At 36.7% G+C, this 23,892-nt stretch overlaps 1 protein-coding gene and 1 long non-coding RNA gene across 4 annotated transcripts in view; one reads left to right on the plus strand and one right to left on the minus strand.

The window, feature by feature from the left end:
- LOC103876500 overlaps positions 1-23,892 on the plus strand; it is a 155,723-nt gene that overhangs the window by 125,107 nt on the left and 6,724 nt on the right. For 2 of the 3 annotated variants that reach the window (XR_004176636.1, XR_004176637.1), the window contains exon 1: positions 16,720-16,798. The exons of the other annotated variant lie outside the window; for it this stretch is intronic. This is a non-coding gene — a long non-coding RNA (uncharacterized LOC103876500). Of the gene's footprint in view, positions 1-16,719; positions 16,799-23,892 lie in introns of those variants that run through there. 3 annotated transcript variants of the gene reach the window in all.
- ABCA12 (ATP binding cassette subfamily A member 12) overlaps positions 77-23,892 on the minus strand; it is a 307,782-nt gene continuing 283,966 nt past the window's right edge. Inside the window, exons 44-54 of the mRNA XM_021923961.2 lie at positions 23,108-23,267; positions 21,753-22,006; positions 18,782-18,986; positions 17,028-17,137; positions 16,584-16,725; positions 15,406-15,540; positions 12,987-13,090; positions 10,820-10,912; positions 5,390-5,495; positions 1,971-2,108; positions 77-582 (exon numbers count right to left, since the gene is read on the minus strand). Of these exons, the coding sequence (XP_021779653.2) occupies positions 475-582; positions 1,971-2,108; positions 5,390-5,495; positions 10,820-10,912; positions 12,987-13,090; positions 15,406-15,540; positions 16,584-16,725; positions 17,028-17,137; positions 18,782-18,986; positions 21,753-22,006; positions 23,108-23,267 (1,555 nt within the window). The 3' untranslated portion in view covers positions 77-474. The remainder of the gene's footprint in view (positions 583-1,970; positions 2,109-5,389; positions 5,496-10,819; positions 10,913-12,986; positions 13,091-15,405; positions 15,541-16,583; positions 16,726-17,027; positions 17,138-18,781; positions 18,987-21,752; positions 22,007-23,107; positions 23,268-23,892) is intronic.

A 23,892-nucleotide genomic window follows, 5' to 3' on the forward strand; every position in this document is an offset into this window, starting at 1 on the left:
TTACACATCACAGCAGATTCATGTATTCATGATGATGTTCATTCTGTTGTTTTCTGGAAATAAATTATGTTGTTTACTTGCCCGGTGGCACCTGCCACAAACCATCTGACTTTTCTTCTCCACTCTTATTTTTCAACTACCAATATCCATGCCTTTTAAGCTGCCTTTTTATTGAAAGTAATAAATTAAGATATTCATCTTGAGGTGGCTTCACCTTTGCATAAGAATCGTCAGCATATACATTAGCATGCTCACAGTGTTGAGTATACAGGAATTCATTTCAGTAGCAACAATACTCACTGACCTTAGAAGGAAAAATTTCCTTTTATATTTACTTGTTAGTCTAACACAGTTGTAACTTTCCATACAGTATAATACTTTAAAATGAAGATATCTTGTGGAAGTGTATCTTCTGCGGCTTTTCTTCAAAATGAAGCCATTGGTCCTATGCTGAGATTGAGTTTGCTGGAAGTGTTAAGACTCCATCTGGTCATCTTGTGAGTCAACACTTATAGTGGAACCTTGGCTGCTGGTATCAGCAGTTTCATAGGACTTCTGGTCTTTGGCAAAGTTGATGAAAACCTGATTTTTCAGGGAAAATAAAGCCATTAGTGCCTGGTAAGCCAAAGGAAGAAAGAAAGTTAATTCATTCTCATTCTCTCTCTCTCTCTCTCTTTCTCTCTCTCTCTCTCCTTCCTTGCTCCTAGTGCAAGCGTGTATATACGTGTGGGCAGGCCCCTATAAAATCCAAATCCTAGTTTTACAAAACTAGATTTTATAGGGGCCTGCCTACACGTATATACACGCTTGCACCAGGAGTCCTTTCAGATAATCAAATTTAACTGGGGCTTGAAAATAGCACCTATATCTATGACCATATTTATGACTATGATTTTATTTATAATCATGTCAATCTTAAGCCATAGTTGACTATCTGTAGCCACATTTCTGCATTCATATGACCTACATCAATATCTCTATCAGGTATAAACAAGGAGCCCAGCCCTATGCCCTTATTGAATGATTGTGTAGAAATGTTGAGAGAAATTTCACTAGTTTCAAGAGTTAATGCATTAAGATAAAATTTGTATAGAAAGCCCATGTTAACACTGTGTTCAGTAAGCCAATTACTTAACAGGCAGATCTTTGTTTAAAGTCGTTAAATCTATTAGCCATAGTTTCACCCAAAAACTATCAAGAGTCTGTTTTTTGCCATGGTGCTTGTAGTTGGTTATAAGTCGAAGACTAAGTCTTCATTTTTGGCAAAGTCATGATTGTCTAAAGCCCCCATTAAAATGCCTAAAGGCCCACAAGAAAAGTTGTCCGTCAAATCCAGCACCATATACTGACCTTTAAAGGCCTTACTTTCAGACCTACTCCAATGACAGATATAATCAAACTTTCTATATGTCATGTTGGTTGAGCTGTGTAAAATTAAGACAGTACAGAAGTGATAAAGGATGACTTAATAAGTCTCTAGTTATTGAATGCAAATGTAATTAAGACAGATGATGTAAGTGAATGGAAAGGATTCTGCATTTACCACTTTAATTGCCTGAATTTAACAGATCTAAAGGTCTGGCACCAAATTCTAATTACCCTATCCAACCCTAATCCAGGAAGTCAATCAATAGAAATGTTCTTGAAGAAACCTACCATGGAAGAAGGAAGGAAAGTGTCAACAGCTGTTTGTTATGTATGTGAAAATAGTGGGTATTTTTTCTTTATGTATACATATAACTTTATGGATACAGATGTTTTATCAAATGGAAAAGTTAATGTCTTTCACATCTTTTTTAGAATATCCCCAAGTTAAGTTAGAAATTGATTAGGCTCTTTGCTAAGTTTTTCAGGTGCAAGATTAGATATTAATTCAATTAAAAACAAATTGAATGTCATTAAAAAGAAACAGAATGCATAATAATATTAATATGTGACGTTGCACACATGGATCATGGTATATATCTTACCTCTTCCAGAGTGGTCTGACTCACTAAGAAATTTGTAATATTTAAAGCAGTCTTGTTGGTTTCCAGCAGATCAAAAATGTTTGCGACTCCTCCTGCTGTGACTGGTACATGATACTCTAGCATGCTGAGGTGCTGATCCTGTGGGAACCAAAGGAAAAAAAATTATTTTGCAATGTCTGGCAATATTGACATGACTAGACATAACTTTACCAAGAGTTCAGGAAAATGCTGAAGTTCATTCCACTGAAAATGATGCTACAGTATAAATAACGAGTATATTTTGAAATTAACAGCTTGCAAAGATGAGGTGAAAGTTTTGTGAATGTCAAAGAGAAAACAAAGTTAAAAGTTCATGAAAACTCCAAAGCATTCTATATTCATGTGAAGTTATACAGTCATTATAATCTTGCCTGGAAAAGAATCTGTGGAATGGTATTTCACATGTCGCATTATGCTCAGCTCGCATAAGCTTTCTCCGTGCTCAATCTTAAGAAATTTCATTTTTGTGTTAGAATTGTTCTAAAACGCTAAAAAATTAGCGGTTCCATTGATACTGGCTAAAGACAGTAGACTTCAAAAGCACTGAACCTCCTTCAAATGACAGTTCATCCTTTTCCCAAATCACCCTAAACTTCTTTTCAGTTTCTTTATTTTGGTCACCAGTATCACCATCTACTTAGTTTAATCCATTCTTGTTGCCTTGGAGTATCTTTAACAATTTGCATTTCTGGATATTTAATCAGTTACCAGCTCTTATTTATTCTTTCCTTTAAAATACCTCTCAAACTTAACCTTTCCTCTCTATTTGCACCACCAATAGGCTTAACTTGATGCTTATTACTCCACATCTTAGTTACTGCAACAACCTCTTCAGAACCCCAGAAACACTGTACACTTACTTTCTTGCACAAAGCAGCTGGGACAATCTTTGCTGATACTTGTTTCATCAGGATGTTTTCTTATTCCAGAATCTACCCCTGTGACCTCAATGAATCAGATCATGACCGTGTATTTCAGACCCTTCTCCTCCCGCTTTGTGCATTGCTTAGCGTCTCCCATCGACATGTAGTTGCATTATATCTGTTCTTACAATCAGGCCATCTTGCCTACTTTTGCTCTCAGGTTGTTGTTTTGGCTATTTTCCTTCTAGACATCTAGAAACCACCACAGATTTGTAGAGAATGGTCTGCTAGGGAGAAATCAGACTTTTTATTTATCACTGCATTTGCCTTGTATAGCCCTGGTCCCGTGAGGAACAGACGGGGGAGAATGTAATTTCATCACTCAGTGAAACAACACAGATTTCAACCCAGGAATCCACTAAAAGAGAAAGCATTACTACCAACACAATTTGTGCAAGAAAGATGTCCTTTTACTTTTAAATTTGATTTAAATTTAGATGATAGAAAATGAGCTTTGATAAGAATCCTGAAAGCTAGGCCCAGTGTGGTGGCTCACAGCTGTAATCCCAGTGCTTTGGGAGACCAAGGCAGAGAGATTGCTTGAGGCCAGGAGTTCAAGACCAGCCTGGGCAACATCGTGAGATTCTGTCTCTACAAAAAATACAAAACTTAGCGGGGCATGGTGGCACATGCCTATATGCTTAGCTACTTGAGAGGCAGAGGCGGAAGGAGTCCTTGAGCCCAGGAGTTCAAGGCCGCCGTGAGCTATGATCACACCACTGCACTCCAGCCTGGGCAACATAGCGAGACCCTGTGTCTTTTTTTTTTTTTTTTTTTTTTTAAAGAATTAGGAAAGCTATTATTTCCTAGAGATGTTAGCCAAACTTGGGGAGGCTGAGGCAAAGGTATTTTATGAAGATAAAATAATTGTTTTTTAAATGCAGTTTATTTTCTCTAAAATCACTTCAAATTAACATTGTGTCTTATAATTTATGGACACTTTATCATTTAATTCTCACATCAGTTTTGTGAAGTAGATGTTATTATAGTAGTACTCCCTTATTTGTGGTTTTGCTTTCTATGGTTTGTTACCTGTGATCAACCAAGTCCTAAAACTATGAAATGGAAAAATATAAAAATAAACAATTTATAAGTTTTAAATTGCATGCCTTTCTGAGTAGTGTGATCTAATTTTGCACCACCCCATCTGGCATGTGAGTCATTCCTTTGTCCAGCATATCTATGTTGTGTAAGCTACCTGCCTGTTTCTATATAAGAAAAAGCATAGTGTATACCAGATTTGGTACTATCTATAGTTTTAGTCTTCCACTGGAAGTCTTGAAATGTATCACCCGTGAATAGTGGGACACTCCTGTATTCCTATTTACAAATGAGAAAAAAGAGGCCCTGAAATTAATGTCTTGCTCACGTGGGCACAGTTGGGCCTCAGCCCTAGTCTTTCCAATTTCTTTTTATCATTCCACATCCGATTACCTTTCACATCTGATTTCCTTTCAAAAACAATCATTTGAAATCATCATCTTCTACAAATTGCCTGTATATCAAAGATGTAATAATAACTTTTCCTGTCAAGTACATTTATTTTAATTAAGTATGGGCTATGTTAGGTAATATGCATATATCTATGTGTGTCCATCCCATGCCTATGCATATGTGAGATGACATCAACTGTACAATATTTCATCTAGTGTAGAACTTGAGGACTTGATTTCTACTCAGTCCTGCTCCAACTTTTGTGGGCTTATCTTTCAAATGAGGGGGACAAACCAGATAATCATTCTGGAACTCTGTAGCTTTTTGGGTTTTTTTCCTAAGAAGAAATGACCTTGGTCATATAATACCTGTCATCGCTCAGTTCCGTAATATATATAATGAGTAGATTAGCAAGGTATACAACTTGAAAATGAATACAATATGATCATAAATCCTTTGTGAAGAAGAAACAAAAGTACATGTATGTGAAAGGACTGTGTTAACTTTAAATAAATACAAAAATATATAATTAATTGAAGATGCTATTTGTTCATACTCAGTATGCTTTGGCATATCTTACGCATCTTGAACTAATCTATATATTAAGATTAATAATAAAGCTGTAGTCAACTTGGAAATCACAAATATTGCTATGACATTACCATCAAAACTAGTCAAGATCATCAGGCAAGATAATCACTTATATGGTTGGTTTTTGTTTTCTGTTTTTAGATAGAGTCTCGCTCTGTCACCCAGGCTGGAGTGCAGTGGCATGATCTTGACTCACTGCAACCTCCGCCTCCCAGTTTCAAGCAAGTCTGCTGCCTCAGCCTCCCGAGCAGCTGGGATTACAGGTGTGTGCCACCACACCCAGCTAATTTTTGTATTGTTTGTAGAGACGGGGTTTCACCTTGTTGGCCAGGCTGGTCTTGACCTCCTGACCTCAAGTGATCACCCGCCTCGGCCTCCCAAAGTGCTGGGATTACAGGCATGAGCCACTGCACCCAGCCATCAATCACTTACTTTTAAGTATGTTTTTGGAAAGTGCAGCTGCATGAACTTCGTGAGGCTCTCCATGGTCACTTTGTTATTCTTCAAGTGAACTTTGACAGTAAATCCTCGTCCAAACCTAGAAAGAAAAAGTGCAAAATATGGTATGAGTTACATTTTGCTGAAATAGCTCCTCTGGAATTCTAGATAATGAAACAGGACCCAAGCCAACCATTATAGCCCCTTTTCTTTATATAAAGACTGTCATTTTGCCATAAAAGTTCAGGACATGTTGCAAACTGGAAATAGTGCACTGCTATGATTTTTTATTTATTTCTACCTCTATATAAAATCAGAGTTTTTGGACAAAAATTGAGTTGAAAAGAAAACATAAAATCTTGGCTTTCTATGACATTCATGAATTTGCAATGGATGTCAATTTCTGCAGTTAAATACTTTCCTTTTTTTCTTCTTAGAGTATAGTAATAATAATAAACACAAAAAAAGAAGAATGTGCAGGTTTGTTTCATAGGTATACATCTGCCAAGGTGGTTTGCTGTACCCAATTAAGTATTTCTCCTAATACCAATTTCTCCTAATACCAATTAGGTATTTCTCCAATGCTATCCCTCCCCTAGCCCCCCCCCCCCCAACAGGCCCCGGTGTATGATGTTCCCCTGCCTGTGTCCATGTGTTCTCATTGTTCAGCTCCCACTTATGAGTGAGAACATGTGATATTTGGTTTTCTGTTCCTGTGTTAGTTTGCTGAGAATGATGGTTTCCAGCTTTATCCATATCCCTGCAAAGGACATGAACTCATCCTTTTTATGTGGCACATATACACCATAGTATTCCATAGTATTCCATGTTGTTTATGTGCCACATTTTCTTTATTTAATCTATAATTGATGGGTATTTGGGTTGGTTCCAAGTCTTTGCTATTGTGAACAATGCTGCAGTAAATACACATGTGCCTGTGTCTATAATAGAATGATTTATAATCTTTTGGGTATATACCCAGTAATGGGATTGCTGGGTCAAATGGTATTTCTGGTTCTACATCTTTGAGGAATCACCACACTGTCTTCCACAATGGTTGAACTAATTTATACTCCCACCAACAGTGTAAAAGTGTTCCTGTTTCTCCACATCCTCTCCAGAATCTGTTGTTTCCTGACTTTTTAATGATCACCATTCTAACTGGCATGAAATGGTATGTCATGGTGGCTTTGATTTGCATTTCTCTAATGGCCAGTGATGATGAGCTGTTTTTCGTGTTTGTTGGCGCATAAATGTCTTCTTTTGAGAAGTGTCTGTTCATCTCCTTCACCCACTTTTTGATGGGGTTTGGTTTTTTCTTGTAAATTTAAGTTCTTTGTAGATTCTGGATATTAGCCCTTTGTCAGATGGATAGATTGCAAAAATTTTCTCCCATTATATAGGTTGCCTGTTCACTCTGATGATAGTTTCTTTTGCTGTGCAGAAGTTCTTTAGTTTAATTGTATCCCATTTGTCTATTTTGGCTTTTGTTGCCATTGCTTTTGGTGTTTTAGTCATGAAGACTTTGCCCTTGCCTATGTCCTGAATGGTATTGCCTAGATTTTCTTCTAGGGTTTTTATGGTTTTATGTCTTATGTTTAAGTCTTTAATCCATGTCAAGTTAATTTTTGTATAAGGTGTAAGGAAGGGGTCCAATTTCAGTTTTCTGCATATGGCTAGCCAGTTTTCCCAACACCGTTTATTAAATAGGGAATCTTTTCCCCATTGCTTGTTTTGGTCAGGGTTGTCAAAGATCATATGGTTGTAGATGTGTGGCATTATTGCTGAGGCCTCCGTTCTGTTCCATTGGCCTATATCTGTTTTGGTGCCAGTACCATGCTGTTTTGGTTACTGTAGTCTTGTAGTATAGTTTGAAGTCAGGTAGCGTGATGCCTCCAGTTTCATTCTTTTTGCTCAGGATTGTCTTGGCTATACAGGCTCTTTTTTTGGTTCCAGATGAAATTTAAAGTAGTTTTTTTCTAATTCTGTGAAGAAAGGCAATGGTAGCTTGATGAGGATAGCACTCAATCTATAAATTACTTTGGGCAGTATGGTCATTTTCATGATATTGATTCTTCATATCCCTGAGCATAAAATGTTTTTCCATTTGTTTGTGTCCTCTCTTATTTCGTTGAGCAGCGGTTTGTAGTTCCTTTTGACGAGGTCCTTCACATCCCTTGTAAGTTGGATTCCTGGGTATTTTATTCTCTTTATAGCAATTGTGAATGGGAGTTCATTCATGATTTGGTTCTCTGTTTGTCTATTATTGGTGTATAGAAGTGCTTGTGATTTTGGCACATTGGTTTTGTATCTTGAGACTTTGCTGAAGTTGCTTATCAGCTTAAGGGGATCTTGGACTGAGACAATGGGGTTTTCTAAATATACAATCATGTCACCTGCAAACAGAGACAATTTGACTTCCTCTCTTCCTATTTGAATACCCTTTATTTCTTTCTCTTGCCTGATTGCTCTGACCAGAACTTCCAATACTATGTTGAATAGGAGTGGTGAGAGAGGGCATCCTTGTCTTGTGCTGGTTTTCAAAGGGAATGCTTCCAGATTTTGCCCATTTGGCATGATATTGGCTGTGGGTTTGTTATAAATAGCTCTCATTATTTTGAGATACATTCCATCAATACCTGGTTTATTGAGAGTTTTTAGCAAGAAAGGGTGTTGAATTTTATTGAAGGCTTATTCTGCATCTATTGAGATAATCATGTGGTTTTTGTCATTGGTTCTGTTTATGTGATGGATTACATTTATTGATTTGCATATGTTGAACCAGCCTTGCATCTCAGAGATGAAGCCCACTTGATCATGGTGGATAAGCTTTTTGATGTTATGCTGGATTCGGTTTGCCAGTATTTTATTGAGGATTTTTCCATTGATGTTCATCAGGGATACTGGCCTGAAATTTTCTTTTTTTGTTGTGTCTCTGCCAGGTTTTGGTATTAGGATGATGCTGGACTTGTAAAACAATTTAGGGAGGAGTCCCTCTTTTTCTATTGATTGGAATAGTTTCAGAAGGAATGGTACCAGCTCCTCTTTGTACCTCTGGTAGAATTAAGCTGTGAAATCTGTCTGGTCCTGGGCTTTTTTTGGTTGGTAAGCTATTAATTACTACCTCAATTTCAGAACTTTTTATTGGTCTATTCAGGTATTTGACTTCTTCCTGGTTTAGTCTTGGGAGGGTGTATGTGTTCAGGAATTTATCCATCTTTTCTAGATTTTCTAGTTTATTTTTGTAGAGGTGTTTATAGTATTCTCTGATGGTAGTTTGTATTTCTGTGGGATCAGTGGTGATCTCCCCTTTATCATTTTTTATTGTGTCTGTTTGATTCTTCTCTTTTCTTCTTTATTAGTCTGGCTAGCCATCCATTTTGGTAATCTTCAAAAAACCAGCTCCTCAATTCATTGATTTTTTGAAAGGTTTTTCGAGTCTCTCTCTCCTTCAGTTCTGCACTGATCTTAGTTATGTCTTATATTCTGGTAGCTTTTGAACTTGTTTTCTTTTGCTTCTCTAGTTATTTTAATTGATATGTTAGGGTGTTGATTTTAGATCTTTCCCACTTTCTCCTGTGGTCATTTAGTGCTATAAATTTCCCTCTAAACACTGCTTTAGCTGTGTCCCAGGGATTCTGGTATGTTGTATCTTTGTTCTCATTGGTTTCAAATAACTTATTTAGTTTTGCCTTAATTTCATTATTTAGCCAGTAGTCATTCAGGAGCAGGTTGTTCAGTTTCCATGTCATTGTGTGGTTTTGAGTGAGTTTCTTAAATTTGATTGCATTGTGGTCTGAGGGGCTGTTTGTTATGATTTCTGTTCTTATGCATTTGTTGAGAAGTGTTTTACTTCCAATTATGTGGTCCATTTTAGAATAGTGATGTGGTGCTGAGAAGAATGTATATTCTGTTGATTTCGGGGGGAGAGTTCTATAGATGTCTATTAGGTCCACTTGGTCGAGAGCTGACTTCATGTCCTGAATATCCTTGTTAATTTTCTGTCTCATTGATCTGTCTAATATTGACAGTGGGGTGTTAAAATCTTCCACTGTGATTGTGTGGGAGTCTAAGTCTCTTTGTAGATCTCTAAGAACTTGCTTTATGAATCTAGGTGCTCCTGTATTGGGTGCATATATATTTAGGATAGTTAGCTCTTCTTGTTGCATTGATCCCTTTACTATTAGGTAAGGCCCTTCTTTGTCTCTTTTGGTCTTTGTTGGTTTAAAGTCTATTTTGTCAGAGACTAGGATTGCAACCCCTGCCATTTTTTTTTTTTTTTTTTTTTTTTTTTTTGCTTTTCATTTGCTTGGTAACTATTCCTCCATCGCTTTATTTTGAGCCTATGTGTGTCTCTGAACATGAGATGGGTCTCCTGAGTATAGCACACCGATGGGTCTTAACTCTTTATCCAATTTGGCAGTCTGTTTTATTGACAGTCTTTTAATTGGGGCATTTAGCCCGTTTAAATTTAAGGTTAATATTGTTATGTGTGAATTTCATCCTGTCATTATGATGCTAGCTGGTTATTTTGCCCATCAGTTGATGCAGTTTCTTCATAGTGGCGATGGTCTTTACAATACACTTGTAAAGTTAAATGCATTCTAATTTAAAGTAAGTGAGGTCTTGATAAGCAGGTCATTGGAGATTTGGTGTCATCAATAAAAATTAATGTTATTGGGGTTTTAAAAATAAATATTAAATCAATGTGCTAGCTAACTGTTTGCACCAAGAATCGAATTTATAAGGAAGTCACAACAGACTCTCTAGGAGCAACATAATGCCTCTTTCATCCTTTTTTCCTTATCTTGGTTAATACTATCTTGCAAGAAAGTCAACTTGTTATAGAGAAAAGCATAAAATATTCTGAATTTTGGAGATTAACATGGATATGTATATACACTCTGGTGTATATGAACTATTAAATTTGATAGTAGTATGATATTTATGCACATTTCTCCAATGTACTCTTGATTAAAAGGTTTTGAATGTGGTATGAATGTTAGGTAGCTTACTGAAAGACTGTGCAAATGGCAAATGAACATGCTAGATACAATCTATGCCTTCATTTACTTGTCAAGTTCTAATTTATTATTGGGTAAACTCTAGAACTTCCACCTGAGAGTATTTTGGTTGTGAATTATTTATTATTTTTTTTTTCAGTTTTGGCCTTCTAAATTTATGCATTAACTAAAATACATTTATGAGTTAAATTTATAAGTTAACTAAAATATTTAAGGAAAAATTCATCAAATTCCCAATAAAATAATTTAAATTTAAGGTGAGTCAATGACTAGCTTCCAAAGATTATATTGTCCATTCTAGTTTTACTACTCAGGCTGCTGAGATAATCCTTGAATCTGAGTGAGCACCATTAGACTGATGACCCAACACTCTCTGTTAGACAATGCATTTGTTCTTCACCTGCTCTTTATGTGCTGCAAAGATCCAATACATTGGAACTTTCCATTCACCATAATGGCCAACCTGGTACAGAGAGCTTCACATTCTTCCATGCTAAAAGACAAAGCAGGATCATATTAGCGTTCAGGACACAGAAAACTTGGGTTGAAGTTCATGAGCATAAGCATAATTGTTTCATTATGGCACTTCGAAATATTATTTTAGTTTTTTTCTTTTCTTTTCTTTTCTTTTTTTTTTTTGAGATAGGGTGTCACTCTGTTGCCCAGGCTAGAGTACAGTGACTTGAACATGGCTCACTGTAGCCTTGACCTCCTTTACTCCAGTAATCCTCCTGTCTCAGCTTCCTGAGTAGCTGGGACAACAGACGTGCACCACCATGTCTGGCTAATATTTTAATTTTAATTTTTTTTTGTAGACATGGGGGTCTTGCCATGTTGCTCAGGCTGGGTCTTGAACTCCTGGGCTCAAGTGATCCTCCTGCCTCGGCCCCCCACAAAGTCCAGGGATTACAGGCATGAGCCACCGTACCTGGCCTAGTTTCTTGATTCTCTTTTAGTTTTTAGTTCTTTTAAAGGAGAACAAAAACCAACCTTTTAAAATATAAATTAAATGTCTTCAGATAGGGTTTATTACTGTTTCTTCTAAAACTCGAGACCATCTCTCTCTCACCTGGAATACCCCCCAAATCAAACCTACGATTTCTTTCAAGCTTTGATTCAAGACCTACACTTCCTCAGAAATGTTTTCAAAATAACACTTTTTTCCATTATGCCACGTACCCCATATTCTGTTGGCTTTCCTATTTTTGGATTTATAACTAGTTAGCCTGTACTTGATTATACAGTCTCTAATTTCATGGTCTGTGATAATTGGAGGTGATTTTAGGTATTACCCTGTCGACCTCATTTAATTGCCAATGGAAATTAAATGATTGGCTCCACTGTGCTGGGGCAAACTATGATATAAACAAGTCTCTTGATAATAAGCAAATCTAATACTTTTTCTCCTATATGACAATTATAATGCAAACATAAACTTAATACAAATTGTAAGACAAGGCCATCCTCATAAGAGAGGCACGGATAAAATGATTTAGTGTCTCATACTTCGCTGATTGGAAGTGTCTGCTTCGTGGAGGAGAGGCATGTGAGCTGGTTCTGGAAGGACTGGTAAGATTAGAACTTGGAGAGATTTTGTGAAAAGACCATTTCAGGCCAGGTGTAGTGGCTTACGCCTGTAATCCCAGCATTTTGGGAGGCCAAGGTGGGTGGATCATTTGAGGTCAGGAGTTTGAGACCAGCCTGGCCAACATGCTGAAACCCTGCCTTTACTAAAAATACAAAAATTAGCTGGGCGTGGTGGTGGGCACCTGTAGTCCCAGCTACTTGAGAGGCTGAGGCAGGAGAATTGCTTGAACCCGGGGGTGGAGGTTGCAGTGAGCAGTTGTTGTGCCACTGCACTCCAGCCTGGGTGACAGAGTGAGACCCTCTCAAAAAAAAAAAAAAAATTCAAGTTGAAAGCACAGCCAAAGAAGGGGCTTGGAGATGGGAAAGGGTATGGAGATGGGAAGAATGTAGAACCAGGAGTCATTCAGATTGACTAATAGAAGACGGTGTTGCAGGGTAAGAAGACTGAGCATTTAGATAAGGCCATAGAATGGAGAGTCTTGCATGTTGAGCCTAAGGATTCTGAACTTTATTTGACAGGCAATAGAGAGCCACAGATGAGTTAAGAGGACCATAAGTTATGAGAAATTCGATGTTGAAAAGATTGCTTAGACCTTAGACTCTGTCCCACCACAGGAACTATATTCTCACCATGAAACCTGCCTGACTTGCTCCTACTACTATAAACATAAAATAGTTTGATTCAACTGTGGGCATTTGTCGTCTATATATATGTGTGTGTGTGTGTGTGTGTGTGTGTGTGTATATATATATGTGTGTGTGTATATATAACATATATATAGGTAATCTTGTATAACACATATATACATATATGTATATATAACATATGTACATATATTATACATATATGTTATATATAACACATATATAAATAATTATATATAAAAAATATATATATATATATGTTATACAGGATTACCTTTGCCCATCTATCATCCTAAGATTGTGTGGATTCACTTTAAAGATTTCACTCAGTTTACCTGTGAGATGTGAGGATGACGGAACATTTGTTCTGTACTTCTTCCGAAATGATCTTCCAGAGGTGCCGTTTCGACTTCGGATCCATCCCAGAGCTTGGCTCATCCTTAATAGAAAGTTACAAGAAAAATTTATCAAATTAATTTTTGATGAAGTTCTTTTCATGAATTACTGCATTTCACTTCCCTAGAACAGAAACACTTTTCGAGGTCCTGTGACTAACTCGTTTTATACTTAATAGGCTTCTTTCTGCTGCTGTCAAAAAGCTCAAAATTAATCATTTAAAATTGTCAATCTGTTTTAAAAAGTGTCTCAGTTGACACCCTGTTACTTTACATCCGTCTCTTATGTTTCTTTGGAAAAAAATTCCACTTCCATTACTGGCAAAGTAGAGTTCTTATATTTAATTCTACCTTGCCACATATATAAGCCACATCAACAAGATTACCACCTTGGTCCCGATAGCAGAATTGTGGCTATGAGTGATAATATGCTATGTGAAGCAGAAAGAACATAATTTGATATTTCAGTAAATTTGTTTGAGGTATATTTTTAGTTTTCGGTTATTAATTGAAATTTAACACTCCTTAGGAAATAAAAACAAGATTTGTAGAAATTGCCAAGTAGAAAGATATACATTGTTTTTCAAAGTAAATGATGTTATGAAAAATCATTCAGACATAAAATTAGAATATGTAGCAGTAGATCATCTAAACACACAATAACAGATTTTGACACATTATAGGTCAAGATTAGGTAAAAATTTAAAAAATATACTTGTAACAAAAAATATGTACATATGTACATAACTAGAGGCTTGTATTTACAGCATGGTGTTAAATCTAAAGAAAGGAATGGGTTATGTGGAAGCTAATACAGTTGAGTTCATAGAAGTAGAGAGGAGAATAATGGTTACTAGAGGCTGGAGGCATAGCAGGGAGAGGAGGATAGAGAGAGATTGGTTAATGAATACAAAATTACAGCTAGACAAGAGGAATAAGTTCTAGTGGTCTATAGCACTGTAGGGTTACTATAGTTAACAACAATTTATTGTATATTTTCAAATAGTTAGAAGAAAGGATTTTGAATGTTCCCAGCACAAGGAAATGATACATATTTGAGGTGATAAGCCAATTACTCTGATTTGATCATTACATATTGTATACAGGAATCAAAATATCACACTATACTCCATAAATATGTATAAAATATTATGTGTCAAAATAGTAGTTAAATAATTTTTTAAAAAATAAAGAAATGAGTGTTAATTTGGGGAAACAAAGGATACATTGTCACTGCTCCTATTTTTGAAGAAGATAGCATATTTAGTAAATACATGTAGAAGAAAACTTGGTATCTTTCATAGTCAATATTTCATTTTGGTTCATTAATACATAATGTTTACATTAAACATTTAACATTTTAAAGTACTTTACATTTGTTATTTCACAGAGGTGCCTAAGGATTGTTTTGTTCAATTTAAGGAACATTTACACAATAGAATTCCATTATAAGCATCGATTGGCAGAGATATAATGCATTATAAGCTTCTGGTATTATAGAAAGATGGGCTGTGCATCATTCTATCTGGCAGTTTAAATGATTTGATCCACTGTATGACTTAATCCCTGGAATAATGTGGTGACTTATAACTGTATTATGATTCCTTATAGTTAAGGCTCTTTCAGAGTTTGGAGGTCCTTGAATGAAGAGGATTTTCCAAAATAAGGGCAAGTATATTTCTCTGAAATAAACACCCTTTTACAAAGTTAGACTTGAGGTGCAAAATATTAACATTACTACTATGTGTAATTTCTATTTCCAGGTGATCAATTAAATTCTCCGTCTCTTAAGAAAAATGTAAATGTGGAATGCATTTCTTCCCCATCCTACACCACCCCCCATTCAGATGAAATAGGATGGTATGCATCACATCCTAAGCTAGATAACTCATTTTTAAGCAACAAGGAAATAAAATTTAGTACAACACATTGTCCTAAAATGTGCCTGTCCTCCATAGTAGAAGCCGGAAAATATGAGTTTACCTACTCAGTTCCTAACAGAAAAAGAGAGATGATTTCTTCAATAGATGGGAATCAAATTCTACCATATTCCATAACTTACTTGAGCACCTTGAATTTGTTTCACTTCCCATTTCCATGCCAGTGTTTCCTCTGAAATGCACTAAGCCATTGCTTTCAGATAAAACATTTTCGAGGGCATATTGTTGTGGTAACAAATTATTTGCTGATATAAACTCCTTTATTGAGATAGTGTACATAAAGTGCTTTGTACAATAGCTAACACATAGTGAGACCTCCATAAATGTTGACTGCAATCATGATGATGAAATGTTAACACATACAATCAGATATGCTGTTCTAATTATGGAGTGGCCTTTTAAAATAATGATTCTCTTACCAGCAGTAGAATGGAAGGTTTCCCTATCAAAGCTAGTGCAGTGGATAATTTTCTTTTTGTGCCATAACTGCACGTGGAGGTAGCTCTGTCCTTGAAGGGTATCAGGTGAAGTCTCCTAAGGAGTTTATGAACAGTCTGTGGGCAATAAAAGAGGAGTTAGGTTGACCTTCCTGTGCCAAAACCCTTAAAGCACTAAATAGAAAAAAAGATGCTCATGAAAAGAAAATTTCATCATGCAGAATATATCTGGGAAAAAAAATGAAAACACTTAAATTCAACTAGATTTTATTTTTATTTTCAAAGAATCACTTTAAGATTAATAGTTTATTTGAAGAGATTCTTTGGAGGTTCATTTTCAGATGGGATTCCCTCCCCCATCAAATGTGTGTGTGTGTTTACAATTGCAGATTGAACTTTTTGCTGCATTACCACAAGATTCTCTAGTAAGGCTTAATAGAGCTAAAACAGAATTCACAAGGCAGGGTTCTCACTGACTGTTATTGCTGCTTCCTCTTTCTTCTTACTGAGGGGTGAGTTGTCATAAAGGCTTTCAGTCTATTTAAAACTGACCTAGTATCAAAACGTTAGCACATTAGGAATCATGGGTTCTTGTAGTTATTTCTGTAGTTAAATAGTCCTGGCAAATAATGAAATCCTGGTTGAACTTAAACAACAGATCCTCAGGGTTGCAAAAGTAGAAGAAACTGCCCTAAGGGTTAGCCATCTCATTAAAATGGCAAATAGTTGCAGTGAGATATAAAGCCATAGATTAAAAACCAAAGTGGAAACTAATCTATTTTACTTGGGCGTTTTGCCGTTAACTCTTTGTGTCAGTGCTCATGCAAACACTACAAGATGTACAGGCATCACCAGCCAATGCTCAGCCCAGAGCCTAACGCAAGTGTGATCCTCTGTTTAATAGTTCTTAAAAGGGTAACTGAACAAACACGGGCCAAGGAGCTTCTAAACCTAATTTCATAGGTGCATATATAATACACATGACCAAACTAAGAGGGACTCGCTGCCATTGCCACTGCCAGAAGGAAAATGACATAGTTTTCCAGGTGGTTTTGTGGGGAAATGGTGGGGCAGGGGGATAGTGGGGTGAGGTGGGGCAGGGGACAGAAGCAGAAACAATAATGGTTTCAAATTAAGTAGTTTTTCACACTTGTACTCACTTCTTTAATATCCTTTTCTGGAATTCCATGTACCCTGGCATAGAAATACAAATGTTCTTCCACAGTTACCAGGTCATCTAACGCATCTTCCTGAGGACAGTAGCCAACTAATGAGCTGTGAGAATCAACGTGACCCAGAGATCTGAATTGAGAGAATCAAGAACACAGATGAATTTCAAAGGATTTATCCCTCCTGGTTCCCAAATGCTGGGAAGGTAGCTGTATTTTGGTCATGGTGGTCAATGACTTTGATAAAAAGGGATAAAATAATCCCACTATCAGATTCACATTTAAAGGTTTAAACATTTCCACCCACCTTAATAGCTTTGTTCTCCCCTAAGGATTGAATACTATAACCACCAAATAACATTAAATGTTCATTTCAATTATTTTTCTCATTGAAGCACTTTGTACTCGGTAAATTGAAGCATTAGTTTTTCATACCCAGTCTTATTTCTGATCAGAATGTTTCCACTTGAAGGAATGATGTCTCCGGTCAGCATCTTGAATATAGTGGTCTTTCCTGCTCCATTCACTCCAAGAAGGCCAAAACACTGGTTTCAGGGAGAAAAAGAAGATGTAAACCTTAATCCAAACCAATGACATACTGCTTTTGTATCTCTCCCTCTTCTCCCTGGGTGAAATAAATTACCAAGATAAATAAATCACTGGAATTATTCATGGGTAGTGTAGTGCTCTTGATAAAACTTCCTCTTTTAAAACAAATGGATACTATGTATTCTTTTTCCTTTAACCATCTGAACATGTGTGTATATACACACACACACACACAGAGGACCTATTTTACATATTATGTTATATCATCCCTCTATGTGACATAATAAAATACCCCACAAATAAGATCTGCTAACCCAACAAAGTAATTATATTTATAGATTTCACATTATTCACACAAAATCACAACTTTACTGAATACGCTATTGAGGCAATAGTTTCTTTGTACTGTCAAATAAATTTGATGCGTGTAGTTTGCAGCTCTGCTTGGAAAACTAAGTGGCACAGCCATATTTGCTTTCTCTTTTCAATGCTGCTTTAATATTGCTTCTGTGAGAAGGGCAAGAATATAAATAAATAGATGCAGTCCTAGGACCTCAATTCCGAAAACGTATGTCTTTATGATGTTTTTTGAGGAGGACTGGAAATGAAAGGGTGAAGACAGCACCTTGAACAGGCTTCCTGACCAAAGTCTACCCCAGAGCAAGTAGACAGTAGTTTAGGAAGGGGCTCAGGACTTGCTGTGTGGTAGGACTTGTTGAATTCCCTCTGCCAAGTGGGAAGACTCATAGGGTAAATAATATTAACTTTGGCACCAACCTAATACCTGGACATATGTAAATTATATACACAGTCAGCCCTCCTTATCCCTGGGTTTCTAACCTTTAGATCCAACCAACTAGGGATTGAAAATATTCAGTGGGGAACAAAGCATCTGTACTGAACGTGTACAGAGTTCCTATGTTCTTATTCCCTAAACAATACACTATAACTACTATTTACATAGCATTTACATTGCATTGGGTATTGTAAGTAATCTAGAGATTACTTAAAGTATACAGTGGGATGTGCATAGATTATATGCAGTACTACATTATTTTATATCAGGGACTTGAACATCTGTGGATTTCTGTGGATTTTGATATCCTTGGGGGTCCTGGAACCAATCTCCCATGGATATGGAGGGATGACTCTATATGTGTATACATATACATATATATGTGTATCTATATGCATGTGTGTATTTTTTCCCAGGGAAATATTCAGATTAACTTTTATATTTCTAGAAAAAAATTATGGAAAAATAATTAAGATTTTTTTCTTTCTTCTTTTGAGGCAGAATCACTCTGTCACCCAAGCTGGAGTGCAGTGGTACAATCTCAGCTCACTGCAGCCTCCACTTCCCAGGTTCAAGTGATTCTCGTACCTCAGCCCCCCAAGTAGCTGGAACTACAGACATGCACCACCATGCCTAGCTAATTTTTATATTTTTAGTAGAGATGTGGTTTCACCACGTTGGCCAGGCTGATCTCAAACTCCTGACCTCAAGTGATCCGCCCACCTTGGCCTCCCAAAGTGCTAAGATTACATGAGCCACTGTGCCTGGCCAATAATTAAGATTTTAATTTGTCACACAGTATGCCAATGAAACGGACAGTTAGAAACAAAACACAGTCTCTTACCTCTCCAGCAGGTATCCCAATGCTGATGTTGTTTACAGCTATAATCTTTTTGTGGATAAGTTGGTAGGTCTTCGTGAGACGATAAAGTTGGACCAGGTCAAATTCAGCCGCACCGCTCTCAACTCTTAATCTCTCAGCCCGCACATCTTCATCCTCATCTATTGTCTCCCTTACATGTGAAGAATTAAATTTTCTGAAGAAAAGCCTAAAAATGGACCCAGTGATTTTACATCAGTGATTTTGAAATGACATTATTCAATTTTGACATGTTTTGATGGGTTTTCATGTCACTAACAGTGTACTAGTCATCATTAGACTTCTTTTACATTTGTAATGAATTATGCTACTCAGATAACTTAAGAAATCTGTATATACCCTCTTCACTGTATTCACTATGATATTTGTGAAACAGCTTTTGTTCTCCATGCCTTAAATGTTTACAGATCCACTGTTAAGATTTATAATTCTAATTTCAGTAATAAGGAAGTGTTTGAAGGTTAGTTCCTAAGAGAGGGACTAAGGAACTCCAGAATCGTTAGGAAAACTCATCATCTACAAATCTAAGACCAATGATCACCTTTAAAAAAAAAAAATCCTTTCAGCCAGGTGCAGTGGCTCACCCCTATAATCGCAGCACTTTGAGAGGCTGAGGCAGGCGGATCACCTGAGGTCAGAAGTTCAAGACCAGCCTGGCCAACCTGTCAAAACTCTGTCTCTACTAAAAATACAAAAATTACACAGGCATGGTGGTGCACGCCTGTAGTCCCAGCTGCTTGGAAGGCTGAGGCAGGAGAATTGCTTGAACACAGGAGGCAGAGGTTGCAGTGAGCCAAGATCACACTACTGCACTCTAGCCTGGGCAGCAGAGCAAGAGTCCGTCTCAAAAAAAATTTTTTTTTCAATTAAATTTAAAAAGCCTCTCTACTTTTTTTTTTAATTTTAGAAAGAGCATAAGATCTGCCCTTTTAACAAAATTTTAAGTGCACAATACAGTATTGTTAACTATAGGCACAATATTGTACAGCAGATATATCTACTTTTATAATCATCAATAATATGAATGCTATCGTTATTCTGTACTTGTTTTACTATTAATGTATCACCTAGGATTTAGCCAATATTTTAAGGTTATCAGCCCTCCAAACTCATTAAGTCCCAAACCCACCTTGATATCTTGGCTAACAAATACCAGAAAAAATTAATTAATTAATTAATTAAAGAAATCAATCCAGGTTTTCTTCCCAATGTCCCAGTTTCTTCTGAAGAGATCCCCAAAGACCCCAACCGTAATGTTTCTTCTAATCTTCCTTATTCCAAAATCATGTAGTCAGTCTCCAAATACTGGAAATGCCTTTTTTGTTGTTTTTGTTTGTTTGTTTGTTTGTTTTTGAGATGGAGTCTTGCTCTGCCGCCCAGGCTGGAGTGCAGTGGCACCATCTCGGCTCACTGCAACCTCCGCCTCCTGGGTTCAAGCGATTCTCGTGCCTGAACCTCCCCAGTAGCTAGGATTACAGGCACGCACCATCACGTCCAGCTAGTTCTTGTATTTTTAGTAGAGATGGGGTTTCACCATGTTCGTCAGGCTGGTCTCAAACTCCTGGCCTCAGGTGATCTACCCGCCTTGGCCTCCCAAAGTGCTGGGATTACAGGCATGAGCCACCGCGCCTTATAACACCCTATCATGGATTATTTTCTGCCTAGTCCTATAGGCTTTTATCCTTCTCAGCTAGATTTCTCCAGGAGCTAAAACTGCTCCAGGGTCTCTAACTCTTCCATTCCAGTCTGCACTGCATCTACAAAATTACACTTCTTCAAGCACAACTTCATCATGTTTTTCTCGTTCAAAAACTCTTAATGAATGTCCATTTGTTTGCTGAATAAAGCCCAAACCATATCTCTTTATCAAGCATTTAAGAGATTCCATAATCTCCCAACTGCATCTTAAACTGTAACTCCTACTTTTACCTTACATTTATTCTATGTTCTAATTAAATTATAATACTTCTGTCTTAAATATGCTCTAATATATTTCTCTATCTCTGCTCTTTTATTTCCTCTCATTATTTACTTAAAATTTTATTTTTCAATAGATGATACATGTACATGTCATTAAAACTTAAATGGTACCGAAGAATATATAGTGAAAACTGGTCATCTTCAACCATGTATCTCTCTCATCAGGAGAGTCACTCACAATTAGAGATAGTCTATGGATATGTCTGCATAAATAATTCTTTTCTGTTTAACTTGAATGGCAATATACTTTACACATAGTTCTGAACCTTGCATTTTTAAATTAGTAAATATTAAAGACACTTCCAAATGTTACATAGAGGACTATATCATTCTTTCTAATGGCTGCTTAATGTTCTATTAGTCCCTAAATGAAGGACGTTTATGCTGTTTCTATTCTTTTGCTGTTGGAAATGGTTACTATGATGAATAACTTTAAACATACATAAGTCTGTATATCTGTGAGCATATATGTAAGCATTCCAGAAATGGAATTGCTGGGTCAATTGCATGTGTATTTCTTCTCATTTATGATGCTGTCTTCACTTTTTCTTAGTCTTCTTTTCCCAAACTCATTGCCAACATGCTCCACACTCAATCCTCTTTCCCCATTTCTGCCTAGAAAGTGTTTTCCATTTTCCCAAACTCAACACAAAGACTACATCTTTTGTTTATGTACATATTTTCACTTCACCACTGTATCTTAATCTTTTTAAGGTTAACAACTGTGCTTATTTAATTTTATTCCCTCACTCAACAGCAATAGTTGCAGTCACATATTAAGATTTGATACCTATTTACTAGAATAAAATAGTGAATTATGCTAGAATTTTTTTAAAGTTTTTGAGCCAAACATTTCCATATTACCAGTGGAGAAGCTTAGACTATTGACTTTTTTCTCAATAGCTTGAATTGAGTTCTGTTTTAGATGTCAAACATATGCTTTCATTACATTTACCTGAGTTTCTTTATCAGGGATTCATTGATTAAGAGTCTCAAGAAAAAAAACATGGTGCCCTGAGAAACCAGAGCCACAAACATTGCACCTAGTTTATCCATCTCAAAGGTTTCATTTGGGTATTCCACTCCATATGCTTTTAAGAAGTCTAGGACCGACTGTTGTTGAGAAAGTTCAATCAAACCGTAGCCAAAACAGAATTGTGGGAAAATCAGGAAAATGCGCTTGAGGGTTTCAGAAATAAGTTCTAAAGTCTGAAATAAGAGAAATAAAAATAAAACTCAGTGTTAAGCTTCCAAAAAGCTGACAAAAATTTAAAAATAGATGTAGACAAATAATGAAACCTAAAAAGCTTATCTAGATTGACAATTATTGCCCATGTAGGCTGAATTTGCGTAGAACTATTTAGTATACTAAATGGTGGATGTTTATCACTGAAATACAAGCAGAAAATCATTATGTGAGGCCACCTCTAATGTTGGACCTAATCCTGGAGGCAAAATTATTTCTAGACCTGCCTTTAATCCCAGGAATGTAGGGCTAGCCAGCGTGTTGGGGTCTGACACAGGGTATCGTTATGTGCCTGAGGGAGGGAGGTACTTGGTACAGTAAAGTTTTGGAACCCAAGATAATCCCTACTTGGAGAGTGACTAAAATGGTGAAATGAGGTAGAAGAAGAGCCAACATGTCTCCAAGAGGGGCAAATAGCTCCTTTTCACATTATTCACACGTGGGCCAACAACTTCCACTTCATGAATTTTCTTCCTTCTCCCAGAGTATGCTTGTCTAGTCCTCAGTTCACTTCATTTCCTCTCTATTCTTTTCTGTTCAATTGCCTGGCACTGTTAGTGCTTCTCTTCTCACTAATCGTAATTGTCAGCTCTGAATGGAAAGTGATGCTTACAATGAAGTAGTCTCCAATACATGATTGAAAGGGGATGAATTAGGTTTTTTCTCTATGAATGTTCAAATGAATCGAAGCTCATAGTCATATAACTAAGTCATTGTCCTTGTCACCACCATACCATAAGAATTTGTTAATGAGGAAGATGTTTAGCTGACCAATGGTTGCGATTTCTGTAGGGCCGCACAATACATCTGATTTCACCTCCATCACCCCATTCAAGCCCTATCAGGTGTCAATAGTTTTGACACTCAGTACATACAATGATAGGCATTAACTTAGATGAGGCCCAAAAAGGATTTTAAAAGCTGTAGTTTCTCCTCTCCCAAATTTAATAGAATCAAATGATATTCTTCTTTTTTATGCAGAATAAATAAAATCTTTCTATCTGGAACATGTTGAAGCTTTTGATAAATTCACTGAAATTTAGCAGACTAATAAGGGACCTTACCGGATCATTAGGCTTTTCCTTGGAAAGAAAGTATACCACTGACAGGGAAACAATGGAATTAATGCCAAAAAATAAGTTGACACAGACATAAGTGATGAAGGCCATTCCTGTTTCATGGAAGAGTCCAGCCAGCAAGTACATCCAAGAAAATGTTGCATACCTGCAGGTTAAAAACATGATGAAATAAAATTATGCCTTGGCCAGGCATGGTGGCTCACACCTGTAATACTAACGCTTTAGGAGGCTGAGGCAGGTGGATCACTTGAGCCCAGGAGTTTGAGACCAGCGTGAGCAACTTGGCAAAACCCTGTCTCTACAGAAAAATACGAAAATCAGCCGGGCATCGTGGCATGCACCTGTAGTCCTGGTTATTTGGGAGGCTGAGGTGGGAGGATCACCTAAGTCCGGGAGGTCAAACTGTGGTGAGCTGTGATCATGCCATTGCACTCCAGTCTGGGTGACAGAGTGAGATCCCGTCTCAAAAAAGAAATGCCTTAGTTATTCTATTTTACAAAAAATAACAATTTAAATGGGCTTCCAAAGTAAAAATAACCATTAGGGATGAGTTGTCAAGCCTTGTAACTAGATCTCTCTTTCATTCCTTTTTGACAAAAAAATCCAAAGAGTGTTTTTAAAAAACAGAAAAAAGCCTCTTTTAAGAAACCTTGAGTAGTTCTACATCATTAAAACTACAAATTAATATCTCCTGAATATGATATTATCCCGCCTAGGCAAGCCTTTTTGGTTGCTCAGAAATATGAGTTTAATCAGTATAAATCTTATAA

This window comes from Papio anubis, chromosome 10 (genome assembly GCF_008728515.1).
Source record: "Papio anubis isolate 15944 chromosome 10, Panubis1.0, whole genome shotgun sequence".
In the NCBI taxonomy this organism is placed as follows: domain Eukaryota; kingdom Metazoa; phylum Chordata; class Mammalia; order Primates; family Cercopithecidae; genus Papio; species Papio anubis.